General features: G+C 43.1%; 2 protein-coding genes across 2 annotated transcripts in view; both read right to left on the bottom strand.

Moving 5' to 3' along the window:
- The window catches only part of CCDC180 (coiled-coil domain containing 180), a 73181-nt gene extending 62037 nt beyond the window's left edge, over positions 1 to 11144 (bottom strand). The window contains exons 1-4 of the mRNA XM_018564226.1: positions 11065 to 11144; positions 7364 to 7479; positions 5669 to 5856; positions 2016 to 2104 (exon numbers count right to left, since the gene is read on the bottom strand). Of these exons, the coding sequence (XP_018419728.1) occupies positions 2016 to 2104; positions 5669 to 5856; positions 7364 to 7444 (358 nt within the window). The 5' untranslated portion in view covers positions 7445 to 7479; positions 11065 to 11144. The remainder of the gene's footprint in view (positions 1 to 2015; positions 2105 to 5668; positions 5857 to 7363; positions 7480 to 11064) is intronic.
- Positions 11145 to 14433: 3289 nt separating this feature from the next.
- Positions 14434 to 19390, bottom strand: part of LOC108793313 (histo-blood group ABO system transferase-like) — a 30669-nt gene continuing 25712 nt past the window's right edge. Inside the window, exon 4 of the mRNA XM_018564225.1 lies at positions 14434 to 14438. Coding sequence (XP_018419727.1) covers positions 14434 to 14438 — 5 coding nt within the window. The remainder of the gene's footprint in view (positions 14439 to 19390) is intronic.

Raw genomic sequence — 19390 nt, 5'->3', positions numbered from 1 at the left:
TAAACCCAAGCAGATTCTCCCATCACTACTACCCACCACTACTACCCACCCATCACTACCACCCACCACATCAATCCTGCACTCTCACCACCACAGCTGACACTCATCGTCCTATCTCCATATCTTTACTGCATACCAACCCCTATATAAACCTCTGCAGCTGACCCCCATCCTGTGCCCCTGTTCTCCCCACCTCTTCCACATACCACCACTACACTTGCTACCACCTCCGCATTTGCCACCACTGTGCTAATGCAAAACTGTGCTGTCTGCCACTGCATTGACACATTTCCGTATTCAACCCGTTCAACGAATGTGAACATTTTAGCTAGTCTTTAAAAAAAAGCTTGTTATTCACAGACCTTGATAGCTGCAATGTACATACACAAGTGGTTGAGCAGTGACTTATATGTGTCAGCTTTATCTGAAGCTTAAACCTGGCCATACACCTATAGATTATCTGCAGATTTTCTATGGTCAGATGGAAAAAGCGCAACAGATTCCTTCATCTACGTTAAAATTGTAGAGGGAGGAATCTCCCACTGGCCCAAGCTTCAGTATTTAATAGTCGGCCCCGCTCGCTCTAAAAATATCTGAACTATGCCTGCATCCAATCAGATTGTTCAGGTATTTTGACCGCCAGTGGGGCCGACTAGCAAGATACTGAAGCTTGGCCCAGTGGGAGATTCCTCCATCCACACAGTTTAGCGTAGATGGAGGAATCTGTTGCACTTTTTCCATCTGACCATAGAAAATCTGCAGATAATCTATAGGTGTATGGCCAGCTTTATTCAAACAAAGGTAGCCTTAAAGCAGAAAGCCTCTGGTCGGCTGTCCGCTCAGCTAACCATTAGTGCTCTAGGGACACATTGCCATGTATTAAATATTCATTGGAAAACAAACATTACATATAAATACTAAAAAGAGATGTAAAACATCAATTTAAAAATAACTAAAGTAAAATTGATGAAAAACCATTATAGTTTCTCTTGAAAGAGGATCCATCAGAATAGACGTACAACAGCTGGCATCACTTTCGTGCTTCTGTAGGTGCATCCCAATTCTGGTTTAACTAGTTAGTGAGTCAATAAGATGTGTACACATCACCAGGACTGAGATGGACACGCAGAGAAGGACCCTCCTATTCTGCAGTCCAGAATCACCTAGGCATATCGAATATGCGCGTTTGTCGCGCATTTCGTGACGCGAGTTTTTACCGCGATTCGCGAATTGGCTGTATCCCAATGGAAACGCGTGACAAAAACGCTGCAAAGAAGCTCATGTACCTTTTCAGGCGTAGGACGTTTTGTAGCGCGTTCAGACGGGCTGAAATATGGCAAGGTGTGAACCATACCCATAGAAAACAATGGGATTTTCATGTTTGAGCGTTTTGTAGAGCGTTCGTAGAGCGTTGAACGCGCTACAAAACGTACAGGTGTGAACCAGGCCTAAGAGGGGCTGTGAATGAAGTGGCCATGGAGCAAGGCAATTCAGTAAAACTTATATCTAAACCCACATCCCACATATTCATGTAGACAATTTAAAAAAAAAAGGAAACTATGTTAGTTTTTAACTTGCAACTATTAACGGATTTTACATTTTGAATACAGCAGAACTCCAGGAAAGTATAAAAAGCATATATTACACTTACATTTTACAAGTATTTCATTTTTAAATAGAGCAGAATAATGATATTTTGTCTTTATATTAGCTTCTGTAATACCTTCTGTACAGCAAGACTGGCAAAAGGACAACAAGCACCTTCATATACTCAAGCTCTAATTCACTGCACAGCAGTGACAACCAATAGCTGGGAAATTGTTGATGGGCATAGTGATGACCTCATCAGAGTGTAGACAGTCGTTCACTTTCTATTCAGCAAATTAGTGGTGGGATCTTAATCAAGCTGTACTGCTTAACTGAAGCGGAGGTCATGGACCTGGCTATAGTGTCTGGCATGGATTACGGTATTACAAGATCGGCTGAACAGAGAATTAAACAAATGGAAAAATTACCAATAACATCGCAAAGACCTCTGACTTCTCTTGCTGCGATCTCATCTTCACTTTCATGTACCTTTCTTAAAGTTGATGTTGTTTTCTCCCTGAAGAAAATAAGAGGCTTTTACAGTGTTTGAAACGTCAAAGAAAATAATTAATAGAACTGGTGAAAACCATAGTCTTTATACTTATACCTACAGTCCAAATGTATATATATGTATGCATGTCTAAAGACCAAGACCATAGTTTTCAGCCTACTGTTAATCACTGTGTAATGTGCAAGTTCTCTTGTTCAGGTTTTTAATTCTCTGCGTGAAATAACAAAATAAAGAGATTTTTAACATGTTAGCACTGCAAAATACCTTTCTTGTGAGAGCATTAGGCAATGCGGCAAACCTCGTCCCTGCCCCTAAAAGATGGACAATAAGTAAAAAAAAAGGCCCTCCTCGCTGAACAGAAAGCTGAAACCTCAGGAGTATGCAGCAGTCTTGAAAAAGAGAGAAGCACTATGGTGATTATGAGTACTTTGAGTACTTTCTGTACTCAGCATAAAAACCTTTTCTTGAGGGACACAGGAAGCCTGTAAGACTAAAAAACTGTAGGTCAGCCCAGGATAACCCCTCCTACTACCAGCACACCTACGTTTTGTAGCAAGCACTACTGAGAGCATAATTTAATCGATTATTGAAAAAGTTGACAACTTTTTCAATAATCGATTATAATCGATTATGTCGATTAGTTGTTGCAGCCCTAATCATAAGCACAGAGGAGTGGGACCTGTGCCCCTCAATGGAAAGGATTTTGCACTGAGTACTAAAATCCTACATTCTTTTTCGTCCATTGAGGGACACAAGAAGTCATTCACCCTTGGAATGCAAAAAAAGTAGTCCAATTAAGTTATAGACAACACAGCAACAAATGCTAACACCCCCCCCAAAGATAACAACAAAAACAGTGGGAACTGCCTGCAGTTCAAAGAGTCGACTAAAGGGCCTTATACCTAAAGAACATTTTAAAATAAGAACAGCAGCATTGCAAATCTTGGAAACAGTAGCTAGATGCCAAAAAGCCAATAAGCAAACACAGTAAGGCAACTTAGAGATCAGGGCACGTTCTTACGTACTCATGAAACCAAAGCAGCAGGGTTGGGTGGCTGTAGCTGACAAAAGCTACTGTAGTGGGTAACTGTCAGGATCCAGAGCGCCTCCAGGGGGCGCTGGCGCCAGTACCTGCAGTTCCTGCGCTCGCCTGCAGGTGTCTTCAGGCAGCCAGGAACTGTCAGGTATCGGACCACTACTGGGTGGTGCTGGAACCGCACCCTGGAGGCGCTCTGGATCCTGACAGTAACAGGGGCAGATCAAGATCAAAGTTCCTCGTGGTTCTTTGCAAAGCACCAATGGGGAGATACTTCTTCAATGCTGAATAGTGGGAAAGAGCATGGGAAGTTCCATAACGTTAACCCTTTCTATGGTGGAAACCGGCAGGAATGGGGAAGTTTAAAGACACCCAGTGAGCACACTCATACAGTGAATCTTCAGAGACAGGGCGAGCACTAAGGCGATGCCAGCAGCTCTGGACCTAGAAAGTGCTATGTGGCTAACTTTTACCAGAAAAGAGTCAGGAAATGTCCAGTTCAGCAAAAGCCAGGCTGAGGGCGGCCACACCAGATAGCTACAATTAGAGGAATCAGCTCTATCAGCAGTGTGGAGAACAGTCTTGAATGAAGAAAAATTGTCAGTAAAGAAAAAATGGTGCTAGCAAAAACAGGCTAGCCTTACACAGCATAGCTGAAGAAAAGGCATCCATCCTCCGAGAACACTAGCAAACAACAGAGGCACACTGGTAGTAAGAGGGGTTACCCAGGGCTGGACTAAAGTTTTTTGTTTGCCAATGTCCAATCTTTTTGTAGATGGCAGTCTAAGCAGAAGGTGAATGCACCTCAGAGGACGAGAAAGAAATGTCTGTATTTTTTCACTAATATACCTAGTTCTAGTGCTCTAGTGTGAATGAAGTGGCTTGTTGAGGAGAGGTAGATATCGGATACACAAATCCAGAAGGATATGGCGATATGCAAAATCGAAGAGCTTTACAAGTATCTGTCACCATTGTACCCCAATGCACATCTGCTTACGCAATATCCCACTAGCAGACCTTTGAAAACTGTAAATATTGTGTAAAACAACATCAACATGGATTCAATGGTTGAACATAGGCTGGAAAACATTGTAGTTGTATCCAGAACAGATGTATACCTAGGTAAATCACATGTACATGTTTTATTCCAGAAGATGCCTATCCAACAAGTTGATATAGAGTCCTGTCACAACAGCTTTTGCAGTATCACCGCAAGTTTAGTGTTTCTACATTATATAATGTTCTGCCATATGCTGCCATATCACATTCTCTATTATAGTTGGAATTTTCCACATCTGATAATGTCCCAAGGCGACTGTTCACTCTAATAAGACATACATATGCTCTCTTATGCAAGCACCCACAATGTGGTATATCAAAGGTGAAACCAGCAGTCACGTCAAAAAAAAGATGTCTGCTAAAAAGTATTCTAGGTGTCAAAACGTATTGCTTCCTGTGTCCCCCCCCCCTATACATTCAGAGGCTCCATAAATCAAACGTACATAATCCATGTGCAAGGTGTACTCACAATCCAAACATGAACACGATCTCTGTATAGTCTGTATGCATAAATGAACTCAGTGTAAATGCTCACAATATTGATCATGATTCATCTGGTCCAAAGATATCCAGATGCATGGCTAGCAGTTGCACAACAGGCACAGGACTAACACAGGACAGAATATTCAATGGCATCTGGCAAGGCCCGGAAACCAGTCAGGTGCCATCCAAAAGTCCATCCTGTTTCCTTTTGGCTCTGAAGGCAACTACTAGCTGGATATCTTTTGATGGGAGGAATCCTGATAAATATTGTTAGCCAACTGCTGCAATTACAGAGGACACAAGGTTGGCAACCACATGATGCAATCTCACACGTGTCAGCAGCAAATATACAACTAAGCATACAGATACTGTTGTATTGCATCGCCAGGTTCTGTGGTACTCTGCTGCTAATCAGTATGAGACAGTATAGTGTGGCTGTGCCTTCGTGTTCTCTGTAATTGCAGGTGTTGGCTGACAGAGAACAAGACAGCCATTCTGGCATACCAGTGGCAGAATTCTACACTGTGAATCGATGGCCTAGTGTGTGCATGCTGTTTTCAGTTGTTTTCTGTGTCCAGATTGGGGAACTTTGGGTTCCCGAGATAAGCTGTCATTCAATTTCCCTAGGTCACATGACAGATGACAATACCTTGTGCACTGTCCAACCTCCCTCATCTTTTGTACCTTCATTACCCAGTCTGTGACACCTACACTATCTGAAACTAACAGAGAAACAAAATGACTAAACATACACTTTTAGTGAAACAGATAAACTGTTTGGACTTCCTAAATAGTTTTTATTTGTAAAACCGTTTAATGTAAATCTGTACAAGAGAAAAAATGCATTGTAAGCGTGATGCTGTATAGCAGGTCCCACAAGGTGCCATCACCTAACAACATCTTTGTACACTAGCCATACATTGCTGTTCTAACCTACACCCAAGGAGGCCCGTTCAAAACCTCAGGAAGAAATTGCACCCCTTCCTTCTCACCTGTACACAACTGGGTTTTCACTGTAGGAATCGTATGGCATACTGTCCACCCACTCACGCTGGCGATGGGACAACAATCCACTTGAATGTGTCTCATCTCGCACCAGAGGAATCTTTGCACTGTCCAAGCTAACTCCATGCTGCGCCACCCGAGCCCGTGCCTCACCAAGAGACCGCACCAGCTGGACCTAAACAGGAGAGCACAACACATCAGCATAGGTTTATAGGGAATGTTTACTTCTAAATCTATAGTTTTACAATTATTTCTAGCTATACTGTACATATGAATGTCATTATGTCATGTCATGGGGAGACATTGAAAGCAATTTGACAATTGCAATTAGTGGCCCACCTTATTTAAAGGAGTTTGTTTTATTCAGAAGAATCAGTCCATTGGTGGTTAAGTACTGGAAGAAGACTCTGAAGATTTCAAGCACTGTCTTTGCAATTTTCTCTATATACTTTCTAGATATATATAACTGGGACTAATGATATCAATCTTATGTTTGCACTAATAGTTTGATGGAGATGAGTTGTTGATATTTGTGGATTTATTGTTGCTTTGCACATTAATTATTGCTTATGTATGTGTATTTATATATTAATTAATGTTTCTGTATTTATAGTGCAGTGAACCTATTATTCATATATGCTGTTTGTAATTAAAATATTGTATACAAAAGCACAGATCTAAAAAATAAAAAAAAATGTACCTTAAAAAAATTAACTTCAGCTGGGCTTTAATGTCAGGTTTGCTGTAGTTCTTGTCCACATTGATATGCTGTGATAACGCACACACTAACAGAATGCACGATTATGTGTTACACTCTTTGGTGTGACGCAGTGTCATTCATTATGAATGGCATCCTATGCACCTTCTCAACACACTTGTGGTGAAGCAGCGAAGCACAACATGGGGCAACACTAGCATACGTGTGATTTGGTGTGTTAGACAGTCCATTGTAAATATTCCAAATAAATAACACAGCGCGACCGTGTGAACCCTCTGTTATTGTAAATAATGTACTCAAAGTAAATTGATATGTGCAAAAATCTAATTTCTGTGGATATATATAAGTTGACAGTTATGACTTGTCTTGCCTGTCCTTTCCTCTATTTGCCATTATTGCCCCTTTCCCACGTGTGTTCTGTCAGTCCATTTTTGACCTGTGAATACACGGATCCAAAACAGGCTTCAATACATCCCTATGGGCAACTGGGGATAAGTCAGCGGTGGGCAACTTCGGCCCTCCACCTGTGCTTTAACTACAAATCCCAACATGCTTCTGTCTCAGGGAGTCATGCCTGTAACTGTCAGTCTTGCAATGCCTCCTGAGACTTGCAGCTCTGAAGGGCCAATGTTGCACACCCCTGATGTAAGTGGATGTGCATGCGTGCTTCTACTATATCTGCACCTTCCGGTTCTGTTTAGGACCATTGAACTGAATGCAAAAGGTTTGCATCCAAGTCAGCTTTTTAGCAACCTGAATAGATGTCAGCAGATAAAGGTGGATGCAGATCCGTTCACAGCGGCCAACCAGAGTCATTACATGGGTCAGTTTTTTTCCAATCTCAAGATGGAGGAAAAATCATGAATGTCACATACTGTATTTTCTGATCCGCCTCAGTAGGGGATCCAGGGAGATGGAACAGACAGAGCCCGCAAGAAAGAGGCCAGTTGTTGGTTATACCCACCTCTGCATCGAAGATCTGTCTGTAGACCTTACCACTAGGCACCACATGCACTTCTCCAACAAGAGCCATTTGTCCAGGCATTAGAAGCACATCAGAAATATGTTAGCCTACACCAGCTGAAATCACAAGATGTATAGATAAAATAAACTATTAAAAGGCATAGCATCAGTCTTTATTTTATCAGTACTGGCAAGAGTAAAGTGAGGAAAAGGTCTCAAACCACTACATACTAAAATCAAATTCATTACAATTATCATAAGTAAATGACTGGAGTAACTAAAAAAAGGACGATTCCAGCTAAGCATAAATCCAGCTCTGGCCTCAGACCTATAATACTCTGTACCAATGGCTGTCTGTACTGTCTTTCTTTACAACAGGGGTAAGCAAACTTCGGCCCTCCAGCTACAAATTCCATCATGCATCTGCCTCTGGAAGTCATGCCTGTGGCTGTCAGAATTTTTAAATGGGATTTGTAGTTTTGTTGCTGGATTTGAGGTTTGTCTACCCCTATTTTACAAGAACTTGGCAGGACATTCTCACCCCTCGATAACTGTCATGCAACTGACTCATCCAATGGTTTGTACTGGTATGGCTCAGTTTACATATCACAACTAGAAGACAGGGTAGTGCAGAGCCTGAATGCTATTTGTAACATGGCTGCCTTCTGTCTTATTTGAACTTTGTTAGGGGGGCTGTCAAGCTGCAGGAGAAATGCTGCCGGTGCAATACAATGCATTGGATACTGGTTTGCATTTACCGGCGTTCCCATCTAGAGCACTGCAAGGGTGCAAAAGCCAAAAAGTCCCCTCAATTCAAATCCCTGGAGGGTGAGATGTGTGTACATTCCGTTCACATCCATGCCCCCCATGCAGAGATATTCATCATTGAAGTCCTGGCACACCTCCGGCTCCTGCATACCAATAAATGTCTCCAGCAATTATTCTGACACTCTGACAACTAGTCAGCTTCAGAGAGCAGGAGCATGCCGGAACCAAAATCTGCATCTGAAGAGATCTGGATTGGGAGGTGAGGGGATCATACAGATCATGCCCAAATGAACTCCCCCAATCCAATCCCCCACTCACCTCTGTCCCCTGGCATTGGGATTGTGTTATGCTTTTTTAAAAGTGGAATTTCGCCCCAGAATCACTCTGTTATGATAAGTACATAGCATTAGTGGTGACTGCTGTCTGTGCTCCAGTTGTCCCGCAATCAGCATCGGAAAACTGCCCGCTATTGCCAGCGACACCATGCAACTCATGTGGCTGCTCAGCCTCCCTCATGCTATACATCCTGTGATTGCAAAGCCTGACTGGTAGCTGCTTGCGTTTACTCTGTGCCCCAATGTTGGTTAAGATGTAGGGTGAAATTCAAGCAGTATGTGACCCAGTTAGCACTTCTCTATTTGACAAATATCGATTTCGTAATAACTTTTTGTTGGAGCCAGTCTGAAAAAAGTGACTCGAGCCAATCAGTTGCAGTCACTGTTGGCTAATAATTCTGACAGCGCTACATCAGAATAAAATAGTCCAGTGGGGGAATTCTCCCATCCACTGAATCAAGTGTTTTTTCTCATTCAGCCTGTGGGACTGAATGAGTAAAAACTGTAAGGGCCAAAACTGCCAAAGGCAGCCGAGTGAATAACCCAGCCGCAGTGAAGTGCGCCAAACACTGTTCGGCTATTCACTTCTGGCTTGTACAGCTGATTTCAGCCATACATCGGCTGCCTTCGGTCAGCATGTTCAGCTGAGCCGAAGCTCCGGCAGCTCACCCTATTCTCATAGCGGCATTCGGGTCGCTATTCTGCTCGGTGCCTCCGAGGTACCAAGCAGAATATAAAGGAAGTGTAAAGAATGTGAAAAAAAAAGTTGCAAAATGATTTTAAAAATGATTAAAAAATAGGAAACTTAAGAAAAAAATAAAAATATTTTAAAGAAAAGAAAATTAAATACATTTAAAAAAACAATTGCTGTAACTGCTAGCTCCGCCCAACTGTTTCCTATTGGCCATCATCCTGCTAGAGTCTTCTAGCAGGGCCAGGCCAATGAATAACAACTGGCCACAGCCGGATCCGCCCAGTTGTTATTGTTTAATGACAGATCAGCATCCCCAGGTCATTTGGGGACGCTGATCTGTTATTACAATTGGGCGGAGCGAGCTGTAGGATCACGGCTGGCTCCGCCCAGCTGTCATTTGCGTGGAGAATGGGCGGCCTTCAAGCCGAAGGATGTGCCTTCGGCTCGGCCGCCTTCGTCTGCTGTAGGGGCTATTGTAAAGCCTTCGTCTGCTGTACGGGCTGGATCCTTCGGCTCTTTAGTGAATAGCTCCCTAAGGCCCCGTTCACATTGAGCGATTTATCACGCGGTAATTCCCGCGATATCGCGGCTATTTACCGCGCGATATCGCTCTTCAATGCATCTCAATGGGGCAAAGGGTCCTGCTGTCGCGGGTCGTGTGTCGCTACAGCAGGACCCTTTTTGGAGCGGATTTTGCCGCGATTCTCGCTTGCTCAATGCAAGCATTTGCGCGATATCGCGCAAAATGAAAATCGCGCGACAAACGTGCGATTTGCAAATCGCGCAATGTGAACCTAGCCTAAGTGTATGGCCAGCCTACCCTCCAGATGTCTTTAGGTTGATCATATCATATTCAGTCTCTGTTTCCTCCCTTGATCTTCTGCGGCGGTTGGCGGCCCTCAAGATATACAGAGCTACACTCATGTGATGCTGTCAGTGCTGCTCTTTGCATCATTACAGTGTGGGTGCAGGGCAGCATGGCGAGGGGAGGGAGGGGTGAATGGGCACAAGATGACCTGCACTGAAAGTATGTCTTGATTCTTTCAGGTTAAATAATGCTGGGCAACACTGAACTTAGAAGACTAAAGACATTGTGCGGCAGAAAGGAATGCCTGTAGGAAACACTGCCAGAGAGCAGCGGAGTATTGCAGCCAGAGCTGCATTTTTGAAGCAGAATTTTCTTCTTAACCCTTGCAGTGGGGCTACCCCTGCAATGCAAAGGTTGAATGCCCATTTTTGTCTAAGGACTAGGTTAAAAATTAACAAAGTTATATTCACCTGATCCTCTGAGCCGGCTTGCTCTTAGATTGGTCCATTCTGCCTCGCTCCCCCTCCGCTGCAGCGCTCTAAGGTCCTGTGTGACATCACACTCAATATACAGTGTACAGGACGTGAAGACGCCGAGGGACATACCATCGCTGCAGCGGAGAGGCTTCAGGGGCCGGTCTGAGAGCACGCTGGCTTGGAGGATCGAGTGAGTATAACTTTATTATTTTTGAATGTAGATTTTACCCAGAGTTCTGCTTGAACTTGCTGATTTTTTAAATGAAACAATTATCCTGGAGTTGGGCTTTTAATAGTGACCCACATTAATAAAGTGCCAGGTTCACTTTGCAGCAACCGCAGTAAGTGTCCTGTACGTTCACTGCGATCTCCACCGTCCTGAGTAGCCAATCGGCAGGAACCATCGCTGCCATGTGAAAGCTGGAGGAGTGAGCATAGCCCTGACTCCTGTGGCATAGTGAGGATAGCACGATCAGTGTGCCATCTGTATGACAGACATGATACTTTGTGACTGATAAGAGAAGAGGACAGACAGGTGCCCTTTACATTACGATACATGTATATTTATATATAAATGTGGATAGAAGAGAGTAGAGACTCGTGTCCCCTGGTATGTCTCACCCGAGTCCTGGCCACACATTCTCTAGCTCGACACAGGGGCTCCCAGGTGCTGCTTTCGCCTCTGCGTCCTCTTCGGCTTCCTCCGTTTCTAGGCAACCTGAGACATCTCGCGAGGCTTCCCTGATTCCACTGTTGAATACGACTTATCCCGCGAGAACAAGTGACCGGTGCCTGTATGTTCCCCGTGTGAGCAGCAGAGGGCGCGCCTCATACACGGCTAGCTTCTACTAGCTTCTACGATCTGTGCTTTATTTACTAATCACAGTCTAAGAAGAAAGTAGCCACTCTCTAGATTAAAAAGCCGCATTCTGTGTTTATTATGAATGGATCCGATGCACAGCAGACCACCTGAGCTGCTCTCTCTCGCATGTTTTGTAATGAGCTCATTATGAGAGTAACACCTGAGAATAGGAGCTTAGCTGGTCTGTACACCAGATCCACCAATAAACACAGATTATGAGGGGGATTTATCAAATCTGGAGCAGATTTGCACTGCAGCCAATCAGCTTCTCTCTCATTTTCAAATCATACCTAAGCAAACTGAAGAGAGATGCTGATAGGTTGCCATAGGTAACTGCTCCAGATTCTCTCTGCTCCAGTTTAATAAATCCCCCCTACCCCTGTGACTTTTAACTCTGGGGAGCGTCTACTTTCTTCTTGGACTGTGATTGATTGTGGAGTGGAGGACGAATCATATGGCAGCCAGCAACAGGACTAAGTCTGTGCATGTTTGTGTTTGCAGCCAAGCAAAATGAGTATTCATGTGGTGTCTGCTGTTCAGTTTTAGCTTTGCACACTTTTACAGGGTTATTCACAAAAGGGTGAAGAGTTTGGAGAAGGCCGGAGAAGTGAACAATCTAGGACAACATAGCTGAACTGGAAAGTGAGCTGAATTGGAGAATGTTTCCAAATCAGCTATGTTGTCCTAGATTGTTCACTTCTCCAAACTCTTCACCCTTTTGTGAATAACCCTGTACGACTTTTTTGGGGAAGGTGATCACCATTGGCAACCTTTGTATTGCTTTCAAGAAAGGTGCCCTGTAAGATTATTAAGTGATCATACACATTATGTCCACACACTCCCTGTACCTGGTATCCTTGTCCTGATACCTTTGTATGAGTACGTGGTAAGGAGAGGACAGCTGCCTAAGATGCAGTTCAAAATTAAAACACTGCATCCCAAATACTGTAGAAATATTTCACAAAGCACATCAGAAGTAAAAAGCCAAATCTCTGTGTACATTGATTCTTATACATGAGTCCATCAAACTAGTAAGGGGCCCATGAATTCAATCCAGTTGAGGGCACACAGTAGAAATGATCCAATGCTGAGATTGACTGCTGAGTGCTGCATCAGGAAAGGCAAGAAAATTAGTCTTGTGCTCCCCATACCCAGAAGTAGCAGTTTTGTTACTTCCTTAGTGGTAGGTGAATGGAGCACTAGCAGCTACTGGGTGCAGGGGGTGTGGGAAAGGTGATTGTATACAACTCAGGGTGTCAGTAGTTCAATTCAGTGAACCTGTTGCTTTGTCCTAGTGGGCATGTTTCCTGAAGTTGTCCACAAACAATTCAATCAGATTGTTTTTGATTTACCAACATTCATTTAATGCAAAGGACCACCAGATTGAATATAATTGAATGGTTTAGGTAGACCCTTGCATTGCAGTAGCTGCTTTCAAATCTATCAAAGATTGTACAGAGATTATACTATCCAATTAAAATATGTCTTCCTAGCTTTAGAACATCAATGTTACCTGCAAAATATTCCTTTTGATGGATAATTTTCCGGGATGGTCATAGGCAGAGGTAGCACTAGGGTTTTTAGACTTATGCACTATTCACTTGTTCACTTTACTGCCTCTAAACCCAGGAGAAGGAATTATAAAAGACATCTGATTTGAATTAAGACAATACACCACAACACGCTTGCTATTAAAACCCTCAAGTGTGCAATTCTCTGATTCATTTTCATTTTGTAACTAGAAAGTTCTCTGAGCACTGTGTCCAACCAACTTCCATCATTTAGTTATCAGGGCTTGGGGGCATGGCCGACTGGCGTGCAAGATGGTAGCATAGACCCGGAGCTCCGTGCACCCACAGGCCCAGGCTACTTCCACAGGGACAAGAGGGCACAATACCGGTCCTCACCGTAGTTGCCGGTACCCCGACTCACCCCCGGTCATGTCCCGCAAACACAGGAACGGTTCCAGACCCCGCAAGGTAACGGGCTTCTTCCAGCGGCCTCAGCCTCGGGGCGTGCAAGATGGCGGCGGCGGCGCTGCTCCTCCCTCCATCTCTCCCTCTCAGGGCTCTGAGGGATTCTCGCGCTATTCACAGGGCGGCGGGAAAGAGAACACCCAGAGTCGCTCCTCTCTGGTGAAACAACGGCCGTCTGCCTCCCCAGCCGTGCTGAGCCCTGCAAAATTGAGGACCCGGCTTTCGGGCCTGGTGGAGGAGGTGAGCCGTTCTAACCACACTCTGGATGACACGAGGGAACTATTGGCTCCCATTGAGAATTACCCCACAGCCAACCAGCCCCTTTCAGACACCACCCTTTAAGATATGCCCGTGTCCCTGAGGAGTTCACTTAACACTGATATGCAAGCTCTAGTGCACCAGTTTACATCTGACCTGCATGAGGTGGGTGAGAGGGTCGCTCACATTGAAGATAAAATGGGGGACTTTGCAGACACTTTCAACGAATTGGTGGACGCGCATAACGAAAGGGAAGATGACATAACTTGGCTGCAAACAAAGGTGGCGGACCTAGAAGATAGGTCATGCCGCAACAATATAAAAATAAGAGGTATACCTGAGTCTGTCCACCTTGACGACCTATCCACCTTTGTGCAGGCCTTTATGAAGGCAGTTCTGCCAGATGTCTCTCCAACAGACCTGACTATTGATCGCATCCACCGTCTACCTAAGCCCTCGCACTTGCCGGATGGTGTACCAAGAGATACCCTACTTTGTATCCACTTTTTCCATGTGCGGGAAAGGTTGCTTAAAGCATTGAGACATCCAACCGACCTTCCTGCCACCTACGCCAAGTTATCAGGGCTTAAGGTGCCCATACACTGGTCGAATTTCGGATGGTTTTTAATGTATTGGCCGAAATTTGCACAGTGTGTGGAGCTGTCGACTCCCTTTCAGTCGGCATTCCTCGATCGGCTGATTGAAGGAGTCGGCTGGAAAATGTTCGATCGATCAGAGGCGGCAGCCAATACGCTGCCCGCTATGATTGGGCATTCTCAAATACAATGTTAACAGCGGGATTCCTCGATCAACATTTTTTTAGTTCGTTTATGTGGGTTGAACCAAAAAAATTGACAGGTGTATGACCAGCCTTAGCCATGAAGTCAAAATACATTAGGCTGAAAGGAAAAGGCAGGGCATTTAGTATTAAAAGGATTTAGTACAGGTTTATGTTAATTGGGTGAATGTTTTGTCATCATTTCATATTAAAACAATTATCTGCTTTTCCATTTAGACCATAATTCTTCTTTGAAGGAAATATGGTAAAACAAGTTATGTTGGTTGACATTGGTGGACTGAATACCCAATCAGATCTTCCTGGAGACAATTGTGAAAATATACCATTGCTGGAGTTCCAAGTTTTGTTTCCAAACCATACGATAAAGCAAACAAGTGCTGTCATGCCATCTAATACAGTTATAACCAGTTAATCCATTTCTCCATACTCCATGGGAACAAAGTTGTTCATTGAAGTGCCATCACTATGATTTAAGGACCACAGTTTGAACTGTATAATTTTTATTGTGGTTCCCTAAAAATCTTTGGTTTTATGGAGTATGGAGTATAACTTCCATATATACCAGTTACTTCTCTGGATTATTAAGCCATTGGGTTTGTTATATCACCAGCGTCCCTCCAATACCATTACACATTTGTTTTGAGTCGACTTAGTGCCCATTCACACTGGGCGTTTAATCACGAGCTTTCCACCGCTATAGCACGCAAATTTGCCGCGCAATATCGCGAGAAGTCGCCGTCCAATGATTTTCAATGGTGCTGTTCTATTGAACAGCTCCATGTCGCTCATCGCTCGTCTCTTGTGCGGGATCCTTTTTCTCGCGGAAGTCGCGCAATTTTTATATTTTTGCATGCAGCCCGACTGTGGAGGTATCACACTATACCCGGCCGCGCGGATCCGCTCGAGGTAAGTGTCGCTTAGTGTGAATGGGGCCCTAAACTTACGTTTTCATACCAAATACTGTCAGGCCATTTCAGACTCTGTTGTTGGCACCATTCCATAATATTGATATAAAGGACATATGACTAGCGGCAAGGTGGTTAATTGCTTAGCACACTTGTCTTGCAGTACGGGAGTCTCGCATTCAATTTCCATGAAGCAGGCTATCTACACAGAGCTTGCATAAACATGTATGTTTGTGGTGGCCTGCTTGGTAAATATAGAGGGTTTCAAGTGCAACTCCTGCCACACAAAAGCTTAGTTTTTATAAATGTAATATTGTTTATTAGGATAGTAAGATTTTAGCATACATGCCTCTATTTTAAACAAACTGGTGCTCTTTAGAATGCTGTTTTTGAAGTGTTTGACACTGCATTCAAACACACCCTGAAAATAAATCTGTTTAGGTAACATTAAAGATGAACTTCAGGGAAATTACAAAACTACCCTTGCAGTGCAAGGGTCAAATGCTTGTTTTTATCTTGGGTACCTTACCTAATCCCTGGCTCCTCCCCTCCATGCGACCGGTCCCCCAAAGCTGCTTCTTTTTGGAGCTCCATCTGTCCATTGCACTCTGATGTCACCACATACAATGGAGTACCTTTTATCATTTCAGGTATTATAATAATAATCATAATAATAATAGTATTAATAATAACTCAATGAAGTGATGACACTATGACTTTCCAAGGTCCCAAAAAAACACCGACTGCCATGCTGGTTGGTAATGTGACACACTCAGGTGCTCTTTATTAGGGATGAGCCGAATACCCCCGTGTTCGGTTCTAATTCGAACTTTATATCAGACTTCTGTAGATCATACTTCTGTATATATTAGAGTTCTATATAAATATCAATAAAATGTTTATAAATGTAATTTTTGCTCACTCCAGTTCACTATTTAGCCATCAGCTTGTCCATTCAGTCTCTGACCTTGCATGTGTTCAGTTATTTCAAGTGGTCTGCTGCTGTTCATGTTCTCCGTGCATGACTCTGGCTGACTGATCACCTGGTTCCTGACTCCGACTATTGTTTCCATTCATTCTGCTTTCAATGTTCCCTGACCTGTTTTGGCTGACTACCCGCTTTGGCATCTGACCTCTGACGTGGCACCGACAGCGTCCTGGACTTTCTCATTCATTTGTTTTTGCCATTTTTGTTGATTGTTATTTTCAATAAACTCCTTTTATTTTTCACCTGCACTTTAAGTTTCTGCCTGGTTTCTTGCTTCCCTGACAATATCAATAAAAGCTGCAGATGTAAAATTATTGTATATGACTTTTGAAATTACTTCAACTACTTTAATGTAACATTTCTATGAGCCTTTAGTGATTAGGGTTACAAAGACTTTCAGAGGTCTTTTTATAAATAATTTGCAGAGCCATTTGGCCAGGAAATCTATGTGAACGTTCATTCTGTACGAATATTAGTAAAACAAACGTTCTTAGTATATTTTCTTTTCAAGTCAAAAGTAACATTCAGGAAATGACCACACTATGGCCACTAGATAGAGCTTAGGAACCTAGGAAATAAGTATTTATTTTCTATGCTCCTCAGCTCCATCTAGTGGTCATAATGCAGTATTTTCCAGATGTTACATTCGACCTGAAAAGAACGTTAGTTTTGGCTCTATTCGCACAGAATGAACATTCACAGAGATTTGCAGGCTGAATGACTCTCCTAATTGCTTATAAATAGACTCCTAAGTGTGGGTTGGTTAAACTGGAGGATCATTCTTTTACCTTATATATTTCTATAGAACCATCTACTCCTGCTAAAAAGATCCAGAAGACTGACTGAAGTACACCTGCCCATGCTCTGATTAATGTAGAAAATGTGAACCACTGCCCTGCATTTAAATGATATGACTATTCTGTTTGATACATAAAGAGTTTATGATCTTACCAGTACCGGATGTCTAAATCCTTCATCCCTAGGCCAACTCATATATGCTCTTTCTACAACAGTCTACTGGCCATCATACCAGGAAGATTAGAGGTTATAGCCATACAACACAAAGAGGTGGAGAGTCTAAAATAGACAGTGTTCTCACTTTGCATCAGTATATCTGGAAGCATATGACAAACTATCACCTTACTGGATGGCACTGCCAGGGTGGCAGTTTGAACCTTTCATTATAGACAAGAATGTGTCACTAACAGTCCACTACAGGATCAGATGGCTACACAGAAACCAAAACGAGAAGAGTAAAGCACTGGATAATACAGATATAACGTCTTTTAATTAATAGAATGATAATAGTCACCTTTGCAAATGTTAACTTGGATCAGGGCATTAATCAAGGGAAAACCTCTTCCGGTGGGGTACCTGTTCACAGCAATACTTGCTCTGTGCACTCTCACTAGGCAGCCAGAATGAGTATTGGATAGGAGGGCAGATGAACACTTCCAGAAGAGACAATGGGTACATTTTGGGGAGAGGCAGTACATGGTGGATAGATGTCAAGGGGCCCAGAATTGTGCCCTGGAAAATGAAGCACCTCCACCAACACCTTTTCGGGGCAATGCCTCTTTATCAGCCCCTGCTTAGGGGCTTTACATTGGAAGTGTGGACAAGGTAATGGCATGCTACAGGCATCAGGAAACCAGAGTGAGGTGAAGCCAATCGCAAGGCTGGTAAACAGACCAGGTGTCAGCGGAGTCGGACCACATGGGAGCCAGCTTAGTGATCAGGTACAGGAGGTCGCAGTGGTATTAACTTTCCTGATGCTAGCACCTATTACAATACAAATACCATATGAGGTGAACCTCAAAATGTAAATAAAGTGTTAATAGTATGTAACAATGTTAAAGATGTGTTATGAGAGTAAAAAATGGACAATACAAAATAGTGAAAACCTGCGATCATTAAAAACTGTATGTCTAACAAAAGGTAAAACAAAACTATGAGATGAGAAAAATAGTAAATTATAATAATTAGCGATGCATCGATACCAATGCTAGTATTAGTATCAGTGCCAAATACTATACATGTGCACTGGAAAAAAAATTGTTTCGTTCCGATTCGGATTTTAGGTTATTTAGTTTTTCGGGTCTGAAATTCGATTTGTTTTCGAGATTCAGACAAAATTTGTTAGCGGTAGTCCGGACAAAATTTTGTTTGTTGGACAAAATTTTGTTGCAGCAAAAGGACATTATAAAAAAAAAAAAAAAAAAAAAAAAAAAAAAAAAAAAAAAAAAAAAAAAAAAAAAAAAAAAAAAAAAAAAAAAAAAAAAAAAAAAAAAAAAAAAAAAAAAAAAAAAAAAACAACGCCCGCCCCCCGCCGCAATAAAAAAAAGTCCCGCCGCACGACGACCGTCCGAAGGTTTGGACGGTCGTTGTGCGGAGGGACTTTTTTTTATTGCGGCAGGTCGGCGGGCATCGTGCATCATGACTGACGCTGGATTACTTAGTTGGAGCCATTTTAAAAAAAAATAAAATTAATTAAAGGGGTACCCCAATGCAATAAAGCCCCCTTGCCCGCAGACCCCCACATCCACCGGGTCAGGGTTGTGGGGAAGAGGCCCTTGTCCCTGTCGGCATGGGCACACCCTCCCAATGCCGAGGGCACGTGGCCTAGTAAGGCGCTCGATCGTCCCTCCACTTTCCTGCCAGTGCTCGGATCAAGGGTCTGGTAAGAATATTTATTTCCCATTTTTTGGGGCTGGGGTTCCCCTTAAAATTCCTACCAGACCTAAAGGGCCTGGTATGGATTTTGTAGGGAACCCCACACACTTTTTTTCCTCTTCTACAGACTAAAAAAAAATGTTTTTTTCTCCAAATGTCACTTTGCTGCAACAAAATTTCGTCCAACAAAGGAAATTTTGTCCAGACTACCGCTAATGAATTTTGGAATCGGAAATTCGGATTCGTTTGCATTCGCTATTTCTGTAATTCGGAATTCAGACACATCCAAATCTATGAATTCCTGAAATTTCGTCCGAATTTAGATCCGGAACGAAACGAATCGCACATGTCTACCAAATACCGAGTGTTTGGTTGAGTACTCATACAAATGCTCCGAAACTTACCCCCAATACTGGAACTTCTGGGCAGAGGGAGATCTCCCTGTGACCACAAGTGCCGAGGGAGCATGGAGCCAGCTTCTTTTCT

Source organism: Nanorana parkeri, unplaced genomic scaffold, assembly GCF_000935625.1.
Source record: "Nanorana parkeri isolate BGI_ZX_2015 unplaced genomic scaffold, ASM93562v1 scaffold738, whole genome shotgun sequence".
Classification (NCBI taxonomy): Eukaryota; Metazoa; Chordata; class Amphibia; order Anura; family Dicroglossidae; genus Nanorana; species Nanorana parkeri.
The sequence above is the reverse complement of the archived record's forward strand: the minus strand, read 5'-3'. Positions and strand labels throughout refer to the sequence as shown.